The 23,808-nt window shown below is 39.5% G+C and overlaps 1 protein-coding gene across 6 annotated transcripts in view; it reads right to left on the reverse strand.

Annotated features, from left to right (window-relative positions):
- The window catches only part of LOC128702155 (zinc finger protein ubi-d4 B), a 389,189-nt gene that overhangs the window by 299,325 nt on the left and 66,056 nt on the right, over positions 1-23,808 (reverse strand). For all 6 annotated transcript variants that reach the window (XM_070091760.1, XM_070091755.1, XM_070091758.1 and 3 more), the window contains 2 exons: positions 15,451-15,591; positions 582-678 (listed from right to left, as the gene is read on the reverse strand). In XM_070091760.1, coding sequence (XP_069947861.1) covers positions 582-678; positions 15,451-15,591 — 238 coding nt within the window. The remainder of the gene's footprint in view (positions 1-581; positions 679-15,450; positions 15,592-23,808) is intronic.

Raw genomic sequence — 23,808 nt, forward strand, 5'->3', positions numbered from 1 at the left:
AGCTGAAATTAATGTGTGTTACAGTCTCTCTTCTGGAGTGATGCAGCATCCTCAAGGATAAAGAAGGAATTAGTATGGCACGAGAAATAAAGTTGATAATTTTCAGTGGCATTAAAAGGAACAATATGCACTGGACTATTTCTCATTTGCAAGGTCTAAGTCCAATTCCAATGGCACCATAACATCCCACTGTATTTTATAAGAATAAAGCACATCAAATCACAAGCATATGCTTTAAGAATGGAAGGAAATATCTTTTCATCTCAGCACTTATCAGCTAAATTTATCAGAGAAAATATGTAATTAAATTAAATTCCTTAAGATAAACTAAAATAAACTGAATAAAGCTGCTAACTTAAAAAATCATTAATTAAATATATAGTGCTTAAATTTCACCACCAAATACTAACAATGTCTAATTGGACAGTCTGACATTATTTATTTTACAATAATCTTCAAACATTATGGTGTATGAAGTCTCATTAAAAATAATTATTTTGGTGATGAAAAATACTCAAGAGTTTGGATGTCACATTTCTAAAACAGGAAACATTAAACAGAAAAAAATATCAGTAACCTACGTTGGCACTCGTAGGGTTTGCCAGGAGTTTCTTCATCACCCTCTACTGGTGTTTTAGACTGCGCCTCCTTCTTCTTCCTTCCACGACTACTTGGAGTCTGAGAATGAAAAGAACTGAGATATGACTTGCTTTATGATACAAGTCTAACAGTGATAAACATTTTGTTACAGAAACAAGTATCAGTCAATCAGTGGAGGTGATCACAGGATTATATACAGGATTAACGCTTTCACTGTCTACCACATAGATCTACATTATTGAGACCATTGTCACAAAAATGTACAGCTTAATAACAGCACCCTCAAGTATGCTACAAGTGGTAAATTTTGGCCTAAACTATAAAAAATACACAGGCATAACACAAGACACAAAACACTCTTTGACATCACTACTATCAGTTTCAAGTATGTAAAAATGCAATGCACATAAATGGCCTGAATTCACTGCCTGAACCAGCAAAAGGTACTCTGCCTGCAAATCAAAAAATTAAACAAACCAACACTATGCTAAACCATCTAACCAGTTTGAAGCAACGCAAAAAAAAAAAAAATTACGACCTCTAATCTATTAAACCTTTTTTTTTAACACGTTGGCCATTCCCACCGAGGCAGGGTGACCCAAAAAGAAAGAAAAGTCAAAAAAAAGAAAGAAATAACCTTCATCATTCAACATTTTCACCATCACTCATACATAATCACTGTCTCTGCAGAGGCACTTAGATACGACAGTTTAGATGTCCCTCCAAACTGCCAATATCCCAAACCCCTCCTTTAACCCCATGACTGTCGCAACCCCAAATCCTGAGGTGTCTCCTGGTGTCGCAAAATTTAAAAAAAAAAAAAAAATTATTTTTTCTAATGAAATGATAAAGAATCTTTTCCCAATTGTAATGACACCAAAAGAACGAAATTTGATGGAAAACTGACGGAATTACGCTCTCGTGAAGTTAGCGACCTCGGCAATATTCACGAATCGACGATTTCACCCACTTTGAGCCCTATTTTCGGATAATTCCATTGTTCCAGTCGACCAAACTCATAGCCATTTCTTTAGAACTCTATTTTTTCTATCAACTGAATACAAGAAACTGCCCATTTACCGATTTCAACTACCCAATAACGTGGTCAGAAATTTGCCATTTGGCTAATTTCACAAAAAATTTAAAAATATGACAATTTCAAAATAGAGTCCAGAATGAACAATGCAGACATTCCTGGCTCTAAAATAACATTTTCTATGTTCATCAGTCACATCTCCAGGCCCCTCTGATATTACTCTTGCTTTCTATTCTGAATTTTTATTCAAACAAAAAATAAAAGATTTACTGTTATGCAGACTACTGCAATATTGTAATAATTGCATAAATAATGTCAACCCATTCATGACTGCATATTAGAATGGCTACTTGGACATTTATTGGAAAATGACATAATTTGTTTACTATTGAACATCGGCAAAAATCAAACATTTCCCCTACTTTGAGCTCCATTTCAAGGTTCTTTTCATAGAAAAACCAATCAAAATCACCTCTATTTCTATGATATGTTTTCCATTCTATCAAATGAGACCAAGAAAACAAGAATACAACCATAAATACTATACGAAAATAGACCACAAAGTCGGCATTTTAATTAAAAAAACAGTTGGAGTTTTTCTTTCTCATTATGCACTGTGTGCTGCAGGATTTTTTTATATGGTGCACACTGACCACACAGACCCATTCTCTCACATGTGGGCCTAACAGTTTTCTCCTGCTTGATTTGAAGCCGCTAGAATTTATGAGTATATATATGTCAAAAACGGTGACTCGTAAGACGTATATATACGACCAAAACAGTCAAAAGGTTAAAGTGCAAGCAATGTACTTCCCATTTCCAGGACTCAAAGTCTGGCTAACATACTTAAAATTTTAATGTTGTATCACTGTTAATTGTACCATGCACTTGTAACACTGTTATTTATGTGCTACATCACAACTATAAATCTTATTAACTATGAAACTTTTTGTTACCTCACAATAGCCAGCCACCTGGCCAGCCAGTCGGCCAGTCACCCGGCCAGTCACCCGGCCAGTCAGTCAGCCACCTGGCCAGTCAGTCAGTCAGCCAGGCACCCAGCCAGCCAGCCAACCAATCAACCAGCCAGCCAGCCAACCAATCAACCAGCCAGCCAGCCAGCTGGCCAGCCAGCCAGCCAGCCAGCCAGCCACCTGGCCAGCCAGCCAGCCACCCGGCCAGCTTAGGGCATAGGTTATAGGACATTCTGGCAGGATGACACTACCAGTGGTATCAAAATTGAAAGGATGTTGCACAAATGTTGCACATGGATTATTAACAAGGTTTTTGATATTTCCTCAACCACTTGTGGCCACATCCATCTCAAAGTCACTAAACTCGGGGTCAACATAACTTTCCTCATAAAAGGGGAGTGTTAATAGGACATGACATCAGTAAATCCCTGGTGTCTGCCCCAGTTTTTGCTCTAGCTGGTACTCAATTGAACTGGTGCTCCCAAAAGGTACTAAGTGGTCCCAGATTTTTTAATACTGTGCACACTGAGTGTTAACACCCATTCTATACTGACCAGCCATCTCAGGCCAATCATCCCAAATATGGAGGCAGGAAAAATAAAACACTGATCTATGTCTGGAGTGCTAGTGGTAAGAACGTAGATCTACGTTTGGACAGTTAAGGGGTTAAAAGCCTTAATATAGACATTTTCATTAATCCATCTATGATATTTTTTGTTCAAAATTATACAGGAAACATGCTACATAACATATAAACATCATGACTTAAGAAATCGTAATGACACGATTGCAAATAAACCATACCCCCGGCCGGGATTGAACCCGCGGTCACAGAGGTGCCTGTGCTAACTTTCCTATGGTGTAGAAATATACCTAGTTGGATGAATCTTATTGTGGCTAGCTGGTCTAGTGGTTAGCGCGACGGGCTGGAGTTTTGAGACTCTATGACCGCGGGTTCAATCCCGGCCGGGGGTATGGTTTATATAAACATCATACATACACCCACAGTAGAAAAACTGACATATATATGAGATATGGTAGCTGAGCAGCTTGTTGAAGTGATGGAAAGAACTACGTTTTTCTAAAGTCTAAAACCAAAGAAAATGTGTACACAATGAAATTACTGGTGGGTAACAGGAGAAAAATATTCCATTCATATGCCTTCACTTTAGCATCATTCATTCTAAAAATGGTGTGTTGCATGAGAAAGGGAGTGTTGCTATTTATTTATTCTACGGCACCAACCTGTACAACTTGTACACAATGTAAGAGTGTTTGCATTGTGGGGTAAAAGTTTCAGCAACTCATGTAAATGTAAGTGAATTAACCAAAAGTGGACACACATTAATATGTGTTCGTCTAACTGAGTGACTCCCCTTACACGTCTGTCTGTTTACATTCTCAGCGTCTCTCTCCTCTCTCATTTACTTGTTCTCTCTAGTTTACGATGGCATCTAAGGGTAGTTGTTAGAAATTATTAAACTCAGTGAACAAGGCATGTTGACAGTAATAATAATGATCATTCTGGGGAGCTTTAAATTTAAGTCGTATATTTCAAGTAGGTATGGTAGCAGGTGTGGGAGCTACCACACCTGACTCTACAATAATAACTCACCTCTCACCCTACATTAACCCTTTGAGGGTCGACAGGCCCTCTCCAAAACTTGTTCTCAGGGTCGGCCAAATTTAAAAAAAAAAAAAAATATTTTTTCTTATGAAAAGATAGAGAATCTTTTCCCGATCATAATGACACCAAAAGTATTAAATTTGATGGAAAACTTACGGAATTATGCTGTCGAGAAGTTAGCGGTCTTGACAATGTCTACGCATCGGCGATTTTGCCCACTTTGAGCCCTATTTTCGGCCAATTCCAATGTACTAGTTGACAAAAATCATAACTATTTCGCTAGAACTCCATTTTTTCCTATCGAATGAGTACAAGAAACCACCCATTTACCAATTTCAACTATCCAATAAAGTGGTCAGAATTTAGCAATTTTGCCAATTTCACACAAATTTCAAAAGATGCCAATTTCCGAATAGGGTCCAGAATAAGCAAAAAAGACATTCCTGGCACTAAAATAACAAGTTCTCTGTTCGTTAGTCACATCCCCAAGCCCCTCTTATATTTCTTTGACTTTCCACTTTGAATTTTTATTCTTGCAAAAAATAGAAGATTTACTGTTATGCAGACTACTGCATTAGTGTAGAAATGGTATAAATAATATCAGCGCACTTGTGAAAGAATATCAGACTCACCAGTTGACGTGTATTGGACGCCTGGCATGATTTGTTTACTTTTGAACTTTGATAAAAATAGAACATTTCTGGTACTTTGCGCTCAATTTCAAGGTACTTTTCATTGTAAAACCAGTCAAAATCATCTCAATTTCTGTAATATGTCTCCCATTCTATAAAATGAGACCAAGAAAACTAGAATACAACAATAAATACCATACAAAAATACAGTGCAAAGTCGTTGTTTTATTCCAAAAACACGGTCAAGGTTTTTTTTTTCTCATTACGCACTGTGTGCTGTAGGATTTTTTTATACTGCGCACACTGGCCACATAGACCCATTCTTTCATATGTAGGCCTACCAGCTTTCTCTCATTAGATTTGAGGGCGCTAGAATTTAGGCGTACTAGTACGTCAAAAACACTGGGTCGTAAGCCGTACTACTATTGACCAAAACCCTCAAGGGTTAAGACTACAAATATTTTAAGGGAAGTAATGAATGTACTGTATGTGTATTTTACTTCTTGTTTTTAATGCCTAGTTCTACTGTTAACTTAATAGATGATTGTGTAAACTTGTTATCTGGCATTGATATGCATTTCTTTCTTCTGTCTTTCAATAAACTGGCCATATCCTACCAAGGCAGGGTGGCCCAAAAAGAAAAACAAAGTTTCTCTTTTTAACTTCAGTAATGTTTACAGGAGAAGGGGTTACTAGCCCCTTGCTCCCGGCATGTTAGTCACCTTACAACATGCATGGCTTACAGAGGAAGAATCTGTTCCACTTCTCCATGGAGATAAGAGGAAATAAACAAGAACTAGTAAGAAAATAGAAGAAAACCCAGAGGGGTGTGTGTGTGTATATATGCTTGTACATGCATGTGTAGTGTGACCTAAATGTAAGTAGAAGTAAAAAGATGTACCTGAAATCTTTCATGTTTATGAGACGGAAAAGAAGACACCAACAATCTTACCATCTTGTAAAATAATTACAGGCTTCTGTTTTACACTCACTTGGCAGGACAGTAGTACCTCCCTGGGCAAGTTGCTGTCTACCAAACTACTATCTAACATACATGCATTTATAAGTGGAAAAAATGGTGTCCCACTTTATGGCGGTAGCCTCAAACCTAACCTGCCGTATAAGTGGGGCCCTACTGTAACAGGATTAGTCTGCCTGAAATGCCCCAGCATGACAGTGGCTTTCTTTGTACCTAACAAATTATAAAATGTACTCACACATTGTAGCCTTTGCAAAGAAATAAATTTTGTTTGTTTGTTTGATGGTAACAGCTAACTCTGACCTTGCACTTGAGTTATAATAGTGACTGAGGTGCTATCCAGGATGGTTTTCGTGGTTTTATTGGATGTTTCTTGGTGTCAATTTATATATCAGATGACATGCTAGTAAAATGGAGATGATGTTGGTTGGTTTTAGACCAACTGTGGCCTGAAATAAGCCTCAAGTTGTAAAGTAAAAGGACACAAGTGCAACTAATGTGACATTTACTGTGGCAACGTTTCGCTCTCCAGGAGCTTTATCAAGCCATTACAAACAATACATGGACACAGAGGGTATATAAAGGCTCAGAGTGAGGTGTAATACTAGTGAGGTACCATTTCGATGTTCACTAGTGGTAGTAGTAGTAGTAGTAGTAGTGGTAGTGACAAAAGTAATACAATATGGTAGAGCAATTAATTTGTACATGAGTAAAAGGATATAAAAGCTATTACTTGGGTAACATAAAAATAGGTTGGACAAATATAGACTGGAATGAGGCAGCTTGTTTCAGTGTTCACTCTCTGTGCTTTGTGTAGTATAACAGGAGAGACTATGTGATGGCAGGGTTTACTGTTTTCAGGAGGATTCTTGCTAAGACTTCGGAGATGGTGAAGCTGCCGTTGTTTTGTTTAATTGTATTCGAAACAGCGATCAGTGCTGATTCGAGGCACTTGCGTCTGCGGAAATTAGTTTCTTTGATCACTAATTGGGCGTCTCTGAATTTCATGAGATGATTGGTGGAATTTCAATGTTGTACACAGGCGTTGTTCAAGTTATCGTTCCTACACGCGTAAATGTGTTCATTGAGGCGGGTGTCGAGGTTTCTGGCTGTTTCACCTACGTAAATCTTGTCACAGCCTCCACAGGGTATAGTGTAAACTCCTGCATTGACTGGTTCGTGGTGCTTGGATTTTGTCCTGGTTATATCCTTTATTGAAGTGCTAGAACTTCAATAAAGGATATAACCAGGACAAAATCCAAGCACCACGAACCAGTCAATGCAGGAGTTTACACTATACCCAGTGGAGGCTGTGACAAGATTTACGTAGGTGAAACAGCCAGAAACCTCGACACCCACCTCAATGAACACATTTACGCATGTAGGAATGATAACTTGAACAATGCCTGTGTACAACACCGAAATTCCACCAATCATCTCATGAAATTCAGAGACGCCCAATTAGTGATCAAAGAAACTAATTTCCGCAGATGCAAGTGCCTCGAATCAGCACTGATCGCTGTTTCGAATACAATTAAACAAAACAACGGCAGCTTCACCATCTCCGAAGTCTTAGCAAGAATCCTCCTGAAAACAGTAAACCCTGCCATCACATAGTCTCTCCTGTTATACTACACAAAGCACAGAGAGTGAACACTGAAACAAGCTGCCTCATTCCAGTCTATATTTGTCCAACCTATTTTTATGTTACCCAAGTAATAGCTTTTATATCCTTTTACTCATGTACGAATTAATTGCTCTACCATATTGTATTACTTTTGTCACTACCACTACTACTACTACTACTACCACTAGTGAACATCGAAATGGTACCTCACTAGTATTACACCTCACTCTGAGCCTTTATATACCCTCTGTGTCCATGTATTGTTTGTAATGGCTTGATAAAGCTCCTGGAGAGCGAAACGTTGCCACAATAAATGTCACATTAGTTGCACTTGTCCTTTTACTTTACATATTGTCGGTAATTCTACCAACTTTATTACAAGCCTCAAGTTAGAAATATTCAACTTCAGACAATTTTTCTGAGGAAGGTTAGGGCCCTCCTACCCTCCTAGTCTCTTTTATGGGTATGTACTTGGTCTGCTTTAATTATTTGGATTGCCAAAACCATGATCAATCATTCTTGGTTATATTTTACTAGCTGAGAAACTGGGTAAAACTTCCAGTGTTTTGTGATGATAGATTCAAAATTAAGGGTAAACATCATATAGGAGAGGACTAGGAATATGATTAATGAACAGAGAGAGAGAGAGAGAGAGTTGTTTTAGTGGCTGGAATGCATACAGTGTTTATTCTTAACTGTTTTTAAATTGGAATTTGTTAAACTGTGTGTAAAATTAGCCAAATTACTGACTTCTGGGTGCTTTATAGGTTAATTCTGATAGCTGAATGGCCAGTTTCTTGCACACAATCTATAGAATGAAAAACATATTAGCGATATAACTAGGAATTGGGTCAGTTTGAGCAATGGAATTAACTAAAATAGGCTTCAAAGTATCAAAATTGCAGTTGTGTAACAAGCTCACCAAACTCTAACTTCATGGCTGCATAATTCTGTAAGTTTTCCATTAATTTTGCATATTGTGTCATTACCTTTAGGAAAAGATTCTCTACCATTTTAGAAGATAAAATTAATATATATTAAAAACTATGACACTGACAGGACTTTTATTTTTTTGGTGGGGGAAGAGGAGGTGGGTTAGCAATAAGAACCACCACATGCTTCTTAATACCAAGTTTAGGCCATCACTATTTAATAGAGTTATAGCATGACTCCTACTTTTACAGAAGATCTCTAGACTTTAAGCATCTCTGCACAAATCCAGAAATGATTATACAAATGTAAGGTGGGAAGAAATATATAAAAGAAAATGAGGACACAAACAAGACAGAATCAGATCTTTTTATTCAAATTCACTTTCAAATTAAAATTATTATTTCTTTTAATGCTGTACAAGGATAATGTAGTTTACATGTAATAAAACACTGGCACAAAAGAAAGCCACTATTATGCAAATGCATATGAAGACTCAAATACAGTACTGACATACAGGCAGACCCCACTTTACAGCATTTTGCTAATGCAGCATTTTTCAATTATACCCATTCTTCATTTATTCAAACATCCGACAATAAAAATATTCACCAATCACTATAAGCTAAGAACAAAAATACTTTAAGATAAATAATGTGTGTACTGTACGTATATGCATTTTTAAGGCCTAGCTCTATTGCTCACTTAATATATGATAATGTAAACATGTTATTGCAAGATTTCGGGGGTGTCTTGCTACTTCTCCTTACACTTAGGTCACACTACATGTGCATGTACAAGCATATATATACACACTCCTCTGGGTTTTCTTCTATCTACTTACTAGTTCTTGTTTATTTCCTCTTTTCTCCATGGGGAAAGTGGAACACAATTCTTCCTCCATAAGCCATGCATGCCGTAAGAGGTGACTAAAATGCTGAGAGCAAGGGGCTAGTAACCCTTTCTCCTGTATACATTACTGAAGTTAAAAAGAGAAACTTTTTTTTTTTTGGGGGGGGGGGGCACCCTGCCTCAGTGGGATACAGCCAGTTTGTTGAAAGAAGAAGAAGTAAACATGTTATCAGATTTTCATATGTACAGTAGACCATTACATGTATATTACACAGTAGTTACGTTATTGAAAATGCCGTGTTAGGTAAAACTGTATTAGATAAACTGAAGAACTTGTGGGAAAAATAGGGTTATGTTCCTGGGAGCCCCCAAAAAGCCAAACAACTTTTTTTTTAGACTAACAGACCTTACAAAAATAAGTGAATATGTAATTGTAGTGCATTGTCATGATGTATTATGTTTTTACTGCTTAAGACTACAAATGCAACAGAAATAATAGTATTTCTTACATTAAATTGTGGGTAATGGTGTTTGTGGATGATTGTGAAGAGAGTGGAGATGCATGGTTTGGCCCTACTGGGCTAAGGTGGATGGTTGTTGGTTGTCAGCAGAAGTGGATGGTAGAGGTTCTGGTACTAAAATCGATGGTTGTATTGGAGTGTGCATAAATTCTGTAATGGATCTCTGGGATCTTTTACCCTGCAGTACATTATACAGCTGATGGTACAGTATCATCAGCTGGTTTAGAACCTGTTTCAAAGCACTGCTTTGTCAGGATCCTCTTCAGTGAGAGTCTGCTAGAGTCTAATTTAACAACGTTTTGCCACTGTGTGGCAAAACATTTCCTCATATCGGTTCTTTGAACCATTCATCTACAATCCTGTCAGACACTGCAACTTCTTGGGATCTTAATACAGTGGTCCCTCGCTTTTCGTAGTTCTCGGCAATCGTAAATTTCGCCAATCATAGGGGTATTTTCGTATAAACATGGACTCGCTTTTCATAGGTTGACTTGCAAATAGTAGTTCGTCCGGGACGCGTACGCACGGTGTGAGCCGGGGAGGCCTCCCTACCCAGCCAGTCTGGCATTGTTTACCAGTGAGTGAAGGTCCCCTCAAGTGCTCCTACGAAATATTTCATAATATTCCACTCATTTTAGTGCTTGCAAGTACTAAATAAGCTACCATGGCTCCAAAGAAAGCTCCTAGTGCCAAGCCTGTGGTAAAGAAGGTGAGAAATATGTCCAGTGACAAAGTCTTGGGCCATTTTAGGGAAGTGTTAAAGAGATGCCAGAAACAGAGCTCTCTCCACAGTTACTTTGTGAGACAGGACTAGAGTGACTTTCAAGGTGGTCCTAGTGGCATTAAGAAACAGAGAAGAGAAGCAACCCCAGAGAAGCAATTGGTACCTGAGGTGTTGCTGGAAGGGAATTCCCCTTCCAAATTGTAAACAATCCAATCTCTCTCCTCCTCCAGTCTCCTATACACTAAGAAGAATCTCCAATAAAGGTAAGTGTTATGCTGTTAATGTTTCATTCATCATTTCCCATTGTATTGTTTATGTACTACATGTATATTTCATGTAAAAAAAATTTTTGTTTTAATACTTCTGGGTGTCAGGAACGGATTAATTGTATTTACATTATTTCTTATGGGGAAAATTGATTTGCAAATCGTAAATTTCGTTTATAGTAGCTTCTCCAGGAACGGATTAATTACGAAAAACGAGGGACCACTGTACTTGGAAATTCTTCGCTTGCCTAACCCTTGGGCTGACCTACTTCTACATTGGACAAATGTGACACCACCTACGACTGCTGCACCTCTCCTGCCATATGGTTTATAAGCTGCTTCTCCGCCCCTATGCCATATTCTATTCAAGATTGATGGACTGACCACATCGACTCAAGGCTGAGGGACTGATTACCTCATTCTCCTCCTGTTCTTCAAGTTTATCCTTTGTATGGACTGATGAAGCCACTGTGTGGCGAAACGTTTCCTCAATAAAGATACCCAAGAGTTGCACATGTGTCTAATTTAACACCTCATCTTTTGTATATAGTTCTACTGTCTTAAATAAATAACAAAAAGGCACAATACCGTGACTGGAACAATACACAAATAACCCGCACATAAAAGAGAGAAGCTTACGACGACGTTTCGGTCCGACTTGGACCATTGACAAAGTCCTAGAATCTGTATTGATAAAGCCACTGGATGGCAAAATGTCTACAATAAAGATATCCAGATGTTGCATATGTGTCTTAACTTTCAGCTCCTAGCTGTGTTGGGGAAGTATCCTGCGGGTAACGCTCCAAATTTTTTCCCCTCCCGCAAACCGAACCGTGTTAAGTTAATTTTGCAAAGTGTTGTATAAAATTGTGCCCCAATTTTTCAATAGTGCAATAACTAAAATGTGCCAAATAAAACCATGTAATATAATGGTCTACTGTATTTAACCCGTAAATAGTCCAAACATACATATATGTTTTTACCGCTAGTGCCCAAAACGTATACGCGTATATACGTTTTATTGGTCATACATTTATCATTGCCACGATAAGCCTGAGTCGCTTTGACATGAGATAATGGGTGTGCGCACTCACTGTGCGCCATATTAAAATAATTGGGGATGCCTGGGTACCATATGCTCTTTTTTCCTATTAAAAACAAACTATTTTTTTTTTCTCAAAAAAAAAAGTTGGGGCACTACGGTAGGTAATGTATATATACGTTTGGAACATTTACAGGTTAAATATGAGATAAGGCTATGTTTCACTTTACAGTGACTTTCACTTTACAGCAGTAGCCCAGAACCTGACTTACTGTATAAGCAGGGTCTGCCTAAAGTTATGAAAGCAGCCTTTAACAGGGCTGTTAAACTCTTATGGGGAAACCAATGTTTCATGAAAAAATATTAACCTATACTGATTCACAAAGATATTAACCCTTGGGGGCTGGTCTTGTAGTACTACAGCTTTGAAGCCAGGGGTGGTCCCATAGTTCTACACCATGAGCTCAGCTCACTCTGTAAATCTGGTCCTAGATATGAGAGAATGGGTCTATGCAATAAGTGTGCACCATATAAAAAAATCCTGCAGCAAGCAGTGCATAATGGAAAAAAAAAACTGAGTGTTACTGGTTTAAAACAGCAAATTTGCAGTGTATTTTGTATGGTTTTTACAGATGCATTCTCGGCTTCTTGGTCTCAACTAATATAATGGAAAGTACAGTGGACCCTTGACCAACGATGGCATCATATAACGTTAAATCCGACTAGCAATACATTTTGACGCAAAAATTTTGCCTCGACTAGCGCTAAAAAACTCGACAAACGCGATTCACTCCATTCGAGATGCATCCACATGTGGCCTGAGCGCACCTCACTTGTCCCCTGAGTGCCAGTGTTTACAAGCTAGCCAGCCACAGCGGTCCCATCCAAACATACAATCGGAACATTTCATATTATCACAGCGTTTTTAGTGATTGCACCTGCAAAGCAAGTCACCATGGGCCCCAAGAAAGCTTCTAGTGCCAACCCTACAGCAAAAAAGGGTGAGAATTACTATGGATATGAAGAAAGAGATCATTGCTAAGTACGAAAGTGGAGTGTGTGTCTCCGAGCTGGCCAGGTTGTACACAAAACCCCAATCAACCATCGCCATTATTGTGGCCATGAAAACGGCAATCAAGGAATCTGTTCTGGCCAAAGGTGCAACTATGTTTTCGAAACTGAGATCGCAAGTGATAGAAGATGTTGAGAGACTGTTATTGGTGTGGATAAACGAAAAACAGATAGCAGGAGATAGCATCTCTCAAGCGATCATATGTGAAAAGGCTAGGAAGTTGCATGACGATTTAATTAGAAAAATGCCTGCAACTAGTGGTGATGTGAGTGAATTTAAGGCCAGCAAAGGTTGGTTTGAGAGATTTAAGAATCGTAGTGGCATACATAGTGTGATAAGGCATGGTGAGGCTGCAAGTTTGGACCAAAAAGCAGCTGAAAAATATGTGCAGGAATTCAAGGAGTACATAGAGGCTGAAGGCCTGAAACCTGAACAACTGTTTAATTGTGACACAACAGGCCTGTTTTGGAAGAAAATGCCAAGCAGGGCCTACATTACTCAGGAGGAAAAGGCACTCCCAGGACATAAGCCTATGAAAGACAGGCTTACTCTGTTGATGTGTGCTAATGCTAGTGGTGATTGCAAAGTGAAGCCTTTATTGGTGTATCACTCTGAAACTCCCAGTGTGTTCAAGAAAAACAAAATCCTCAAGGCTAATTTGTGTGTGCTGTGGAGGGCAAACAGTAAGGCATGGGTCACTAGGGACTTTTTCTATGACTGGTTACACCATGCATTTGCCCCCCACTGTGAAAAATTACCTCCTGGAAAATAAATTGGACCTTAAGTGCCTCCTGGTATTAGACAATGCTCCTGGTCATCCTTCAGACTTGGCACAGCGACTTTCTGGGGACATGAGCTTCATCAAGGTCAAGTTTTTGCCTCCTAATACCACTCCTCTCCTGCAGCCCATGGACCAGTAAGCCATTGCAAACTTCAAAAAACTCTACACAAAAGCTATGTTTGAAAGGAGGAGTATGGAAGAAGTGAATGTTTTCAGATACTTGGGAGTTGACGTGTCGGCGGATGGATTTATGAAGGATGAGGTTAATCATAAAATTGATGAGGGAAAAAAAGGTGAGTGGTGCGTTGAGGTATATGTGGAGTCAAAAAACGTTATCTATGGAGGCAAAGAAGGGAATGTATGAAAGTATAATAGTACCAACACTCTTATATGGGTGTGAAGCTTGGGTTGTGAATGCAGCAGCAAGGAGGCGGTTGGAGGCAGGGGAGATGTCCTGTCTAAGGGCAATGTGTGGTGTAAGTATTATGTAGAAAATTCGGAGTGTGGAAATTAGGAGAAGGTGTGGAGTTAATAAAAGTATTAGTACGTCAAAAACCCTGGGGCGTAAGCCGTACTAGTATGGCCGAAACCCCCAAAGGCTTAATTAAAATGCCGACTTTGTGGTCTATTTTTGTATAGTATTTATGGTTTTATTCTCATTTTCTTGGTCTCATTTGATAGAATGGAGAACATATTATAGAAATAGAGGTGATTTTGATTGGTTTTACTATAAAAAAACCTGGAAATGGAGCTCAAAGTAGGGAAAATGTTTGATTTTTGCCGATGTTCAAAAGTAAACAAATGATGTCATTGTCCAATAAATGTCCAACTAGCCATTCTAATATGCAGTCATGAATGGGTTGACATTATTTGTACAATTATTACAATATTGCAGTAGTCTGCATAACAGTAAATCTTCTATTTTTTGTTTGAATAAAAATTCAGAATAGAAAGCAAGAGTAATATCAGAGGGGCCTGGAGACGTGACTGATGAACAAAGAAAATGTTATTTTAGAGCCAGGAATGTCTGCATTGTTCATTCTGGACCTTATTTTGAAATTTTCATATTTTTTAATTTGTGTGAAAGTGGCCAAATTGCAAATTTCTGACCACGTTATTGGGTAGTTGAAATCAGTAAATGGGCAGTTTCTTGTACTCAATCGATAGAAAAATGGAGTTCTAAAGAAATAGCTATGAGTTTGGTCAACTGGAACAATGGAATTAACCGAAAATAGGGTTCAAAGTGGGCGAAATCGCCGATTTGTAAATATTGCCGAGGTCGCTAACTTTGTGAGAGCGTAATTCCGTCAGTTTTCCATCAAATTTCGATTTTTTGGTGTCATTACAATCAGGAAAAGATTCTCTATCATTTCATAAGAAAAAATAATTTTTTTTTTTAAATTTTGCGACACCAGGAGACACCTCAGGATTAGGGGTTGCGACAGTCAAGGGGTTAAGGAAATGTTTGGATGAATGCACGGAGTATAAGCTCACTTGCCAACAAAGGTAGAATAACTCACCAAAGCCTGGCATCCCGGCGGGAGAGGTGGGCCAACGTGTCTAATATGGCCGATATATGAGGCAACAGCCGAAATACTGTACAGAGCAAAATTTCCGCCGAAAAACCGGCCTAAATACGAATTGGCCAATAAACAAAGCGGACAAAAAATGAGGTTCGACTCTACTTTAATAAATAAAATATAAAATAATGTAAATCTAATAATAAACTATTTTAAATCTGCAAATTTTTGAGTGTGTAGAGATTAGAGTGTATATGGAACCCTCACTTTCACAGGTTTAGGAAGCTTAGGAGCTTTTTTTCTCTTTCGAGTTGGTGCAGCACGAGTGGAGTAGGTGTCATCATCATCATCATCAGGCTCTTCTTCTTCTTCCTCTAAGAATGCTGTGTCATCAAAGTAGAAAGGCTCCTGTGAAAGAAAAAAATCAATGAAATATTTGTAAAACAGACGGCCATTTTTTTCTTTCAACAAGTCGGCCGTCTCCCACCGAGGCAGGGTGACCCAAAAAGAAAATACTTTCATCATCATTCAACACTTTCGCCTCACTCAAACATAATCACTGTTTTTGCAGAGGTGCCCAGAAGAACAGTTTATAAGCATATACTATTTTTTTTATTATTTTTTATTATCACACTGGCCGATTCCTACCAAGGCAGGGTGGCCCGAAAAAGAAAAACTTTCACCATCATTCACTCCATCACTGTCTTGGTAGAAGGGTGCTTTACACTACAGTTTTTAAACTGCAACATTAACACCCCTCCTTCAGAGTGCAGGCACTGTACTTCCCATCTCCAGGACTCAAGTCCGGCCTGCCGGTTTCCCTGAACCCCTTCATAAATGTTACTTTGCTCACACTCCAACAGCACGTCAAGTATTAAAAACCATTTGTCTCCATTCACTCCTATCAAACACGCTCACGCATGCCTGCTGGAAGTCCAAGCCCCTCGCACACAAAACCTCCTTTACCCCCTCCCTCCAACCTTTCCTAGGCCGACCCCTACCCCGCCTTCCTTCCACTACAGACTGATACACTCTTGAAGTTATTCTGTTTCGCTCCATTCTCTCCATATGTCCGAACCACCTCAACAACCCTTCCTCAGCCCTCTGGACAACAGTTTTGGTAATCCCACACCTCCTCCTAACTTCCAAACTACGAATTCTCTGCATTATATTCACACCACACATTGCTCTCAGACATGACATCTCCACTGCCTCCAGCCTTCTCCTCGCTGCAACATTCATTACCCATGCTTCACACCCATATAAGAGCGTTGGTAAAACTATACTCTCATACATTCCCCTCTTTGCCTCCAAGGACAAAGTTCTTTGTCTCCACAGACTCCTAAGTGCACCACTCACCCTTTTCCCACCATCAATTCTATGATTCACCTCATCCTTCATAGACCCATCCGCTGACACCACGTCCACTCCCAAATATCTGAATACATTCACCTCCACCACACTCTCTCCCTCCAATCTGATATCCAATCTTTCATCACCTAATCTTTTTGTTATCCTCATAACCTTACTCTTTCCTGTATTCACTTTCAATTTTCTTCTTTTGCACACCCTACCAAATTCATCCACCAATCTCTGCAACTTCTCTTCAGAATCTCCCAAGAGCACAGTGTCATCAGCAAAGAGCAACTGTGACAACTCCCACTTTATGTGTGATTCTTTATCTTTTAACTCCACGCCTCTTGCCAAGACCCTCGCATTCACTTCTCTTACAACCCCATCTATAAATATATCAAACAACCACGGTGACATCACACATCCTTGTCTAAGGCCTACTTTTACTGGGAAATAATTTCCCTCTTTCCTACATACTCTAACTTGAGCCTCACTATCCTCGTAAAAACTCTTCACTGCTTTCAGCAACCTACCTCCTACACCATACACCTGCAACATCTGCCACATTGCCCCCCTATCCACCCTGTCATACGCCTTTTCCAAATCCATAAATGCCACAAAGACCTCTTTAGCCTTATCTAAATACTGTTCACTTATATGTTTCACTGTAAACACCTGGTCCACACACCCCCTACCCTTCCTAAAGCCTCCTTGTTCATTTGCTATCCTATTCTCCATCTTACTCTTAATTCTTTCAATAATAACTCTACCATACACTTTGCCAGGTATACTCAACAGACTTATCCCCCTATAATTTTTGCACTCTCTTTTATCCCCTTTGCCTTTATACAAAGGAACTATGCATGCTCTCTGCCAATCCCTAGGTACCTTACCCTCTTCCATACATTTATTAAATAATTGCACCAACCACTCCAAAACTATATCCCCACCTGCTTTTAACATTTCTATCTTTATCCCATCAATCCCGGCTGCCTTACCCCCTTTCATTTTACCTACTGCCTCACAAACTTTCCCCACACTCACAACTGGCTCTTCCTCACTCCTACAAGATGTTGTTCCTCCTTGCCCTATACATGAAATCACAGCTTCCCTATCTTCATCAACATTTAACAATTCCTCAAAATATTCCCTCCATCTTCCCAATACCTCTAACTCTCCATTTAATAACTCTCCTCTCCTATTTTTAACTGACAAATCCATTTGTTCTCTAGGCTTTCTTAACTTGTTAATCTCACTCCAAAACTTTTTCTTATTTTCAACAAAATTTGTTGATAACATCTCACCCACTCTCTCATTTGCTCTCTTTTTACATTGCTTCACCACTCTCTTAACCTCTCTCTTTTTCTCCATATACTCTTCCCTCCTTGCATCACTTCTACTTTGTAAAAACTTCTCATATGCTAACTTTTTCTCCCTTACTACTCTCTTCACATCATCATTCCACCAGTCGCTCCTCTTCCCTCCCGCACCCACTTTCCTGTAACCACAAACTTCTGCTGAACACTCTAACACTACATTTTTATACCTACCCCATACCTCTTCGACCCCATTGCCTATGCTCTCATTAGCCCATCTATCCTCCAATAGCTGTTTATATCTTACCCTAACTGCCTCCTCTTTTAGTTTAAAAACCTTCACCTCTCTCTTCCCTGATGCTTCTATTCTCCTTGTATCCCATCTACCTTTTACTCTCAGTGTAGCTACAACTAGAAAGTGATCTGATATATCTGTGGCCCCTCTATAAACATGTACATCCTGAAGTCTACTCAACAGTCTTTTATCTACCAATACATAATCCAACAAACTACTGTCATTTTGCCCTACATCATATCTTGTATACTTATTTATCCTCTTTTTCTTAAAATATGTATTACCTATAACTAAACCCCTTTCTATACGAAGTTCAATCAAAGGGCTCCCATTATCATTTACACCTGGCACCCCAAACTTACCTACGACACCCTCTCTAAAAGTTTCTCCTACTTTAGCATTCAGGTCCCCTACTACAATTACTCTCTCACTTGGTTCAAAGGCTCCTATACATTCACTTAACATCTCCCAAAATCTCTCTCTCTCCACTGCATTCCTCTCTTCTCCAGGTGCATACACGCTTATTATGACCCACTTCTCGCATCCAACCTTTACTTTAATCCACATAATTCTTGAATTTACACATTCATATTCTCTTTTCTCCTTTCATAACTGATCATTCAACATTACTGCTACCCCTTCCTTTGCTCTAACTCTCTCAGATACTCCAGATTTAATCCCATTTATCTCCCCCCACAACATATCCCTCCAAACTGCCAATATCCCAACCCCTCCTTTAAAGTGCACGCATTGTACTTCCCATTTCCAGGACTCAAGTCCAGCTATATAAAAATAACTGGTTTCCCTGAATCCCTTCACTAAATATTACCCTGCTCACACTCCAACAGCTCGTCAGGTACCAAATACCATTTGTCTCCATTCACTCCTATCTAACACGCTCACGCACGCTTGCTGGAAACCATACCCCGGCCGGGATTGAACCCGCGGTCAGAGAGTCTCAAAACTCCAGACCGTTGCGTTAGCCACTAGACCAGCTAGCCACAATAAGATTCGTCCAACTAGGTATATTTCTACACCATAGGAAGGTTAGCACAGGAACCACTGTGACCACAAATGCAAGTTTTTACAGACGAATCTCCAGCTAGTGTGGCAGTGATGGTCTGGAGTTTTGAGACTCTCTGACCACGGGTTCAATCCCGGCCGGGTTATGGTTTGTTTGCAATCGTGTCATTACGATTTCGTGAGTCATGTTGACGGCAGTGAGGGGACTTGAGCTAGAGTTCGTCACGGCCACACTAGCTGGAGATTCGTCTGTAAAAACTTGCATTTGTGGTCACAGTGGTGCCTGTGCTAACCTTCCTATGGTGTAGAAATATACCTAGTTGGACGAATCTTATTGTGGCTAGCTGGTCTAGTGGCTAACGCGACGGTCTGGAGTTTTGAGACTCTCTGACCGCGGGTTCAGTCCCGGCCGGGGTATGGTTTGTTTGCAATCGTGTCATTACGATTTCGTGAGTCATGTCGGCTTGCTGGAAGTCTAAGCCTCTCGCCCACAAAACCTTCTTTACCCTCTCCCTCCAACCTTTTCGAGGACGACCACTACCCCGCCTTCCTTCACCTACAGTTTTATATGCTCTCCATGTCATTCTACTTTGATCCATTCTCTTTAAATGACCAAACCACCTCAACAACCCCCTCTTCAGCCCTCTGACTAATACTTTTATTAACTCCACACCTTCTCCTAATTTCCACACTCCAAATTCTCTTCATAATGTTTACACCACATATTACCCTTAGACAGGACATCTCCACTGCCTCCAACTTTTTGGGTGACCCAAAAAGAAAGAAAATCCCCAAAAAGAAAATACTTTCATTATCATTCAACACTTTCATCTCACTCATACATAATCGCTGTTTTTGCAGAGGTGCCCAGAACAAAACAGTTTAGAAGTATGTACGTATAAAGATATACAACATATCCCTCCAAACTGCCAATATCCCAAACCCCTCCTTTAAAGTGCAGGCATTGTACTTCCCATTTCCAGTACCTGGAGTTTACCTGGAGAGAGTTCTGGGGGTCAACGCCCCCGCGGCCCGGTCTGTGAGCAGGCCTCATGGTCGATCAGAGCCTGATCAACCAGGCTGTTACTGCTGGCTGCACACAATCCAATGTACAAGCCACAGCCCAGCTGGTCAGGTACCGACTTTAGGTGCTTGTCCAGTGCCTGCTTGAACACAGCCAGGGGTCTATTGGTAATCCTCCTTATGTATGCTGGGAGGAAGTTGAACAGTCTTGGGCCCCTGATACTTATTGTATGGTCTCTTAACGTGCTAGTGACACCCCTGCTTTTCATTGGGGGATGTAGCATCGTCTGCCGAGTCTTTTACTTTCGTAGTGAGTGATTTTCGTGTGCAAGTTCGGTACTAGTCCCTCTAGGATTTTCCAGGTGTATATAATCATGTATCTCTCCCGCCTGCATTCCAGGGAGTACAGGTTCAGGAACTTCAAGCGCTCCCAGTAATTGAGGTGTTTTATCTCCGTTATGCGCGCCGTGAAGGTTCTCTGTACATTTTCTAGGTCAGCAATTTCACCTGCCTTGAAAGGTGCTGTTAGTGAGCAGCAATATTCCAGTCTAGATAGAACAAGTGACCTGAAGAGTGTCATCATGGGCTTGGCATCCCTAGTTTTGAAGGTTCTCATTATCCATCCTGTCATTTTTCTAGCAGATGCGATTGATATAATGTTATGGCCCTTGAAGGTTTTTCGCTCTATTTTGTGGCTGGAATTTGTTTTGTACTCTGATGAAGTTTTAATTTCCTCATGTTTACCATATCGGAGTAAATGAAATCTCTCATCGTTGAACTTCATATTGTTTTCTGCAGCCCATTGAAAGATTTGGTTGATGTCCGCCTGGAGCCTTGCAGTGTCTGCAATGGAAGACAAGGAAGTGTCCTTGGACCACTCCTCTTTCTCATCTACATCAATGATCTACCGAATGCATCACAGCTACTCACACCTATATTATATGCAGATGACACTACATATGTCTTTTCCCACCCAAACACAGTCAATGCCGAATTGCAGAAAATATCTGCCTGGATGATGACTAATAACCTTACCCTGAATACTGATAAAACCTATTTCATTCAGTTTGGAAACAAAGCCGCAAATGATCCAATTAACATAACGCTAAACGGATCATCAGTCACAAGACTTACAGAGGGAAAATTCCTAGGTATCCACCTTGACAGTAGCTTTAAGTTCCAGACACACAGACAACAAATCACCAAGAAAATCTTCAAGACTGTAGGCATACTATCAAAGATAAGGTACCACGTTCCACAATCAGCTCTCCTGGCACTGTACCATTCACTCATATACCCTCATCTTACATATGAAATTTGTGCATGGGGATCAACAACAGCCAATCACCTAAGACTTCTAATAACCCAGCAAAAGGCAGCAGTAAGAATGATGATAAATTCCCACTCCCACCAGCATACTCCACCAATTTTCAAAAGTCTTAATCTGCTCACCATTAAGAACATCCATACTTATTCATGTGCCTATTACATACACAGAACAATACACGCAAATATAAACCCTCCACTCAAACTTCTCCTCACCAACCTTAACAGGACATATGACCACAACACAAGACACAGATCACTTTTTGATGTACCTCATGTCCATATCACACTGTGTAAAAACTCTATGCACATAAAGGGCCCCAAAATATGGAATTCATTACGAGAAGATATTAAAGTAACCCAGTCTGAAAATCAATTTAGGACTCTTCTCAAAAGCCACTTAATCACCCTAGATTAAATGCTAAATATTCAGTACACATATACTCACTTATGTACTCCCACATCATAACTTCAACAATTACCTTGAACCTTTTATCCATTGTTGACAGGAATATAATTGAATCACTGTTTTCACAAAAAGCATTTTTGAATATATGAATATATCTCTTGTCTTATACAATTTACATTCACCTATAATTAATAATCTACTGTACAACTATGAAATAATTACTATCCTACTGTACAACTATGATATAATCCTTAGTGTTAAGTAGTCTGTAAGCCAATTATGTTAAGTCGGCCCATAATGCCTAGGCTCTCTTTGCATTGCAACCCACTATTGCAAATACAAAATCTCAATGTACTATTTGCAAAGACATAAAATAAATAAATAAATTTATCCTCTTTTTCATAAAATATGTATTAATTATTACCAAACCTCTTTCTACACATAGCTCAAAGGATCCTTATTTTCATTTACCCCTGGCACCCCAAATTTACCTACTACTCCCCCCACAACGTTTTTACCCACTTTAGCATTGAAATCCCCAACCACAAGTACTCTCACACTTGGTTCAAAACATCCCCACACACTCACTCAACAATTTCCAAAACCTCTATCTCTCCTCTACACTTCTCTCTTCTCCAGGTGCATATACGCCTACTATAACCCACTTTTCACATCCAACCTTTATTTTACTCTGCATAATCCTTGAATTAATACCCCCTTCAGCTTTGTTTCACTTAAAGCCAGGACATCCAGCTTCTTCTCATTCATAGCATCCACAATTATCTCTTTCTTATCATTCACACAACATCCACGCACATTCAGACATCCCACTTTGACAATTTTTTTCTTCTTCTTCTTCTTCTTCTTCTTTATAGTAATCTGTACAGGGGTTACTCGCGGCACACTGCCACCACGAGTATCGTCAAATATTGTACAGTGGCATATATCAGCCAGCCCAGCCCAGCTGCCAGATGTACAATCGTAAGTCGAGTGGACGTATGTCGAGCAGGTCGTAAGTCGGATGGTAGGTGTATATGTGTATAATCATTTTGGGAAGCATCAACGATATGGTGTAACATGAGGTGCTGATGGGGAGTTCGTGAATACAGTAGTGCACCGCTCCATGGCATTTCACCTTACAGCATTCTGCTAATATGGACATTTCAAATTATAACCAAAACTCGCTATATGGCTCCCCACCACCCGACTCTCTAACATGGTCAACGCATGCCACTCTGTTTATTTACATTCTCTGTGAGCTCCGTGTCTCTCTTATGTCTGGAAACTTTCCAAAATTTCAAGTGTTTTAAAGTTATTTCAGATTTATATATACTATGATAATTATTCTTATGTGTACCTGTACCTAAGTAAACTTACACACTGTGCTGGCATACAGGTACACATTAAAATCACTAAGAGTGTCTAATTAGTCTTGAAAATGCCATATTAATAATAATAATAAAATGCAATAATAATCACTCTCCTAGGTAGTAAGTTGGTAGACAGCAACCGCCCAGGGAGGTACTACCGTCCTACCAAGTGAGTGTAAAATGAGAGCCTGTAATTGTTTTACATGATGGTAGGATTGCTGGTGTCCATTTTTCTGTCTCATAAACATGCAAGATTTCAGGTACATCTTGCTACTTCTTCTTACACTTAGGCCACACTACACATACATGCACAAGCATGCATGCATGTGTGTGTGTGTGTGTGTGTGTGTGTGTGTGTGTGTGTGTGTGTGTGTGTGTGTGTGTGTGTGTGTGTGTGTGTGTGTGTGTGTGTGTGTTTATATATATATATATATATATATATATATATATATATATATATATATATATATATATATACACAGTGGACCCCCGGTTAACGATCACCTCCAA

Source organism: Cherax quadricarinatus, chromosome 37 (assembly GCF_038502225.1).
Source record: "Cherax quadricarinatus isolate ZL_2023a chromosome 37, ASM3850222v1, whole genome shotgun sequence".
Taxonomy (NCBI): domain Eukaryota; kingdom Metazoa; phylum Arthropoda; class Malacostraca; order Decapoda; family Parastacidae; genus Cherax; species Cherax quadricarinatus.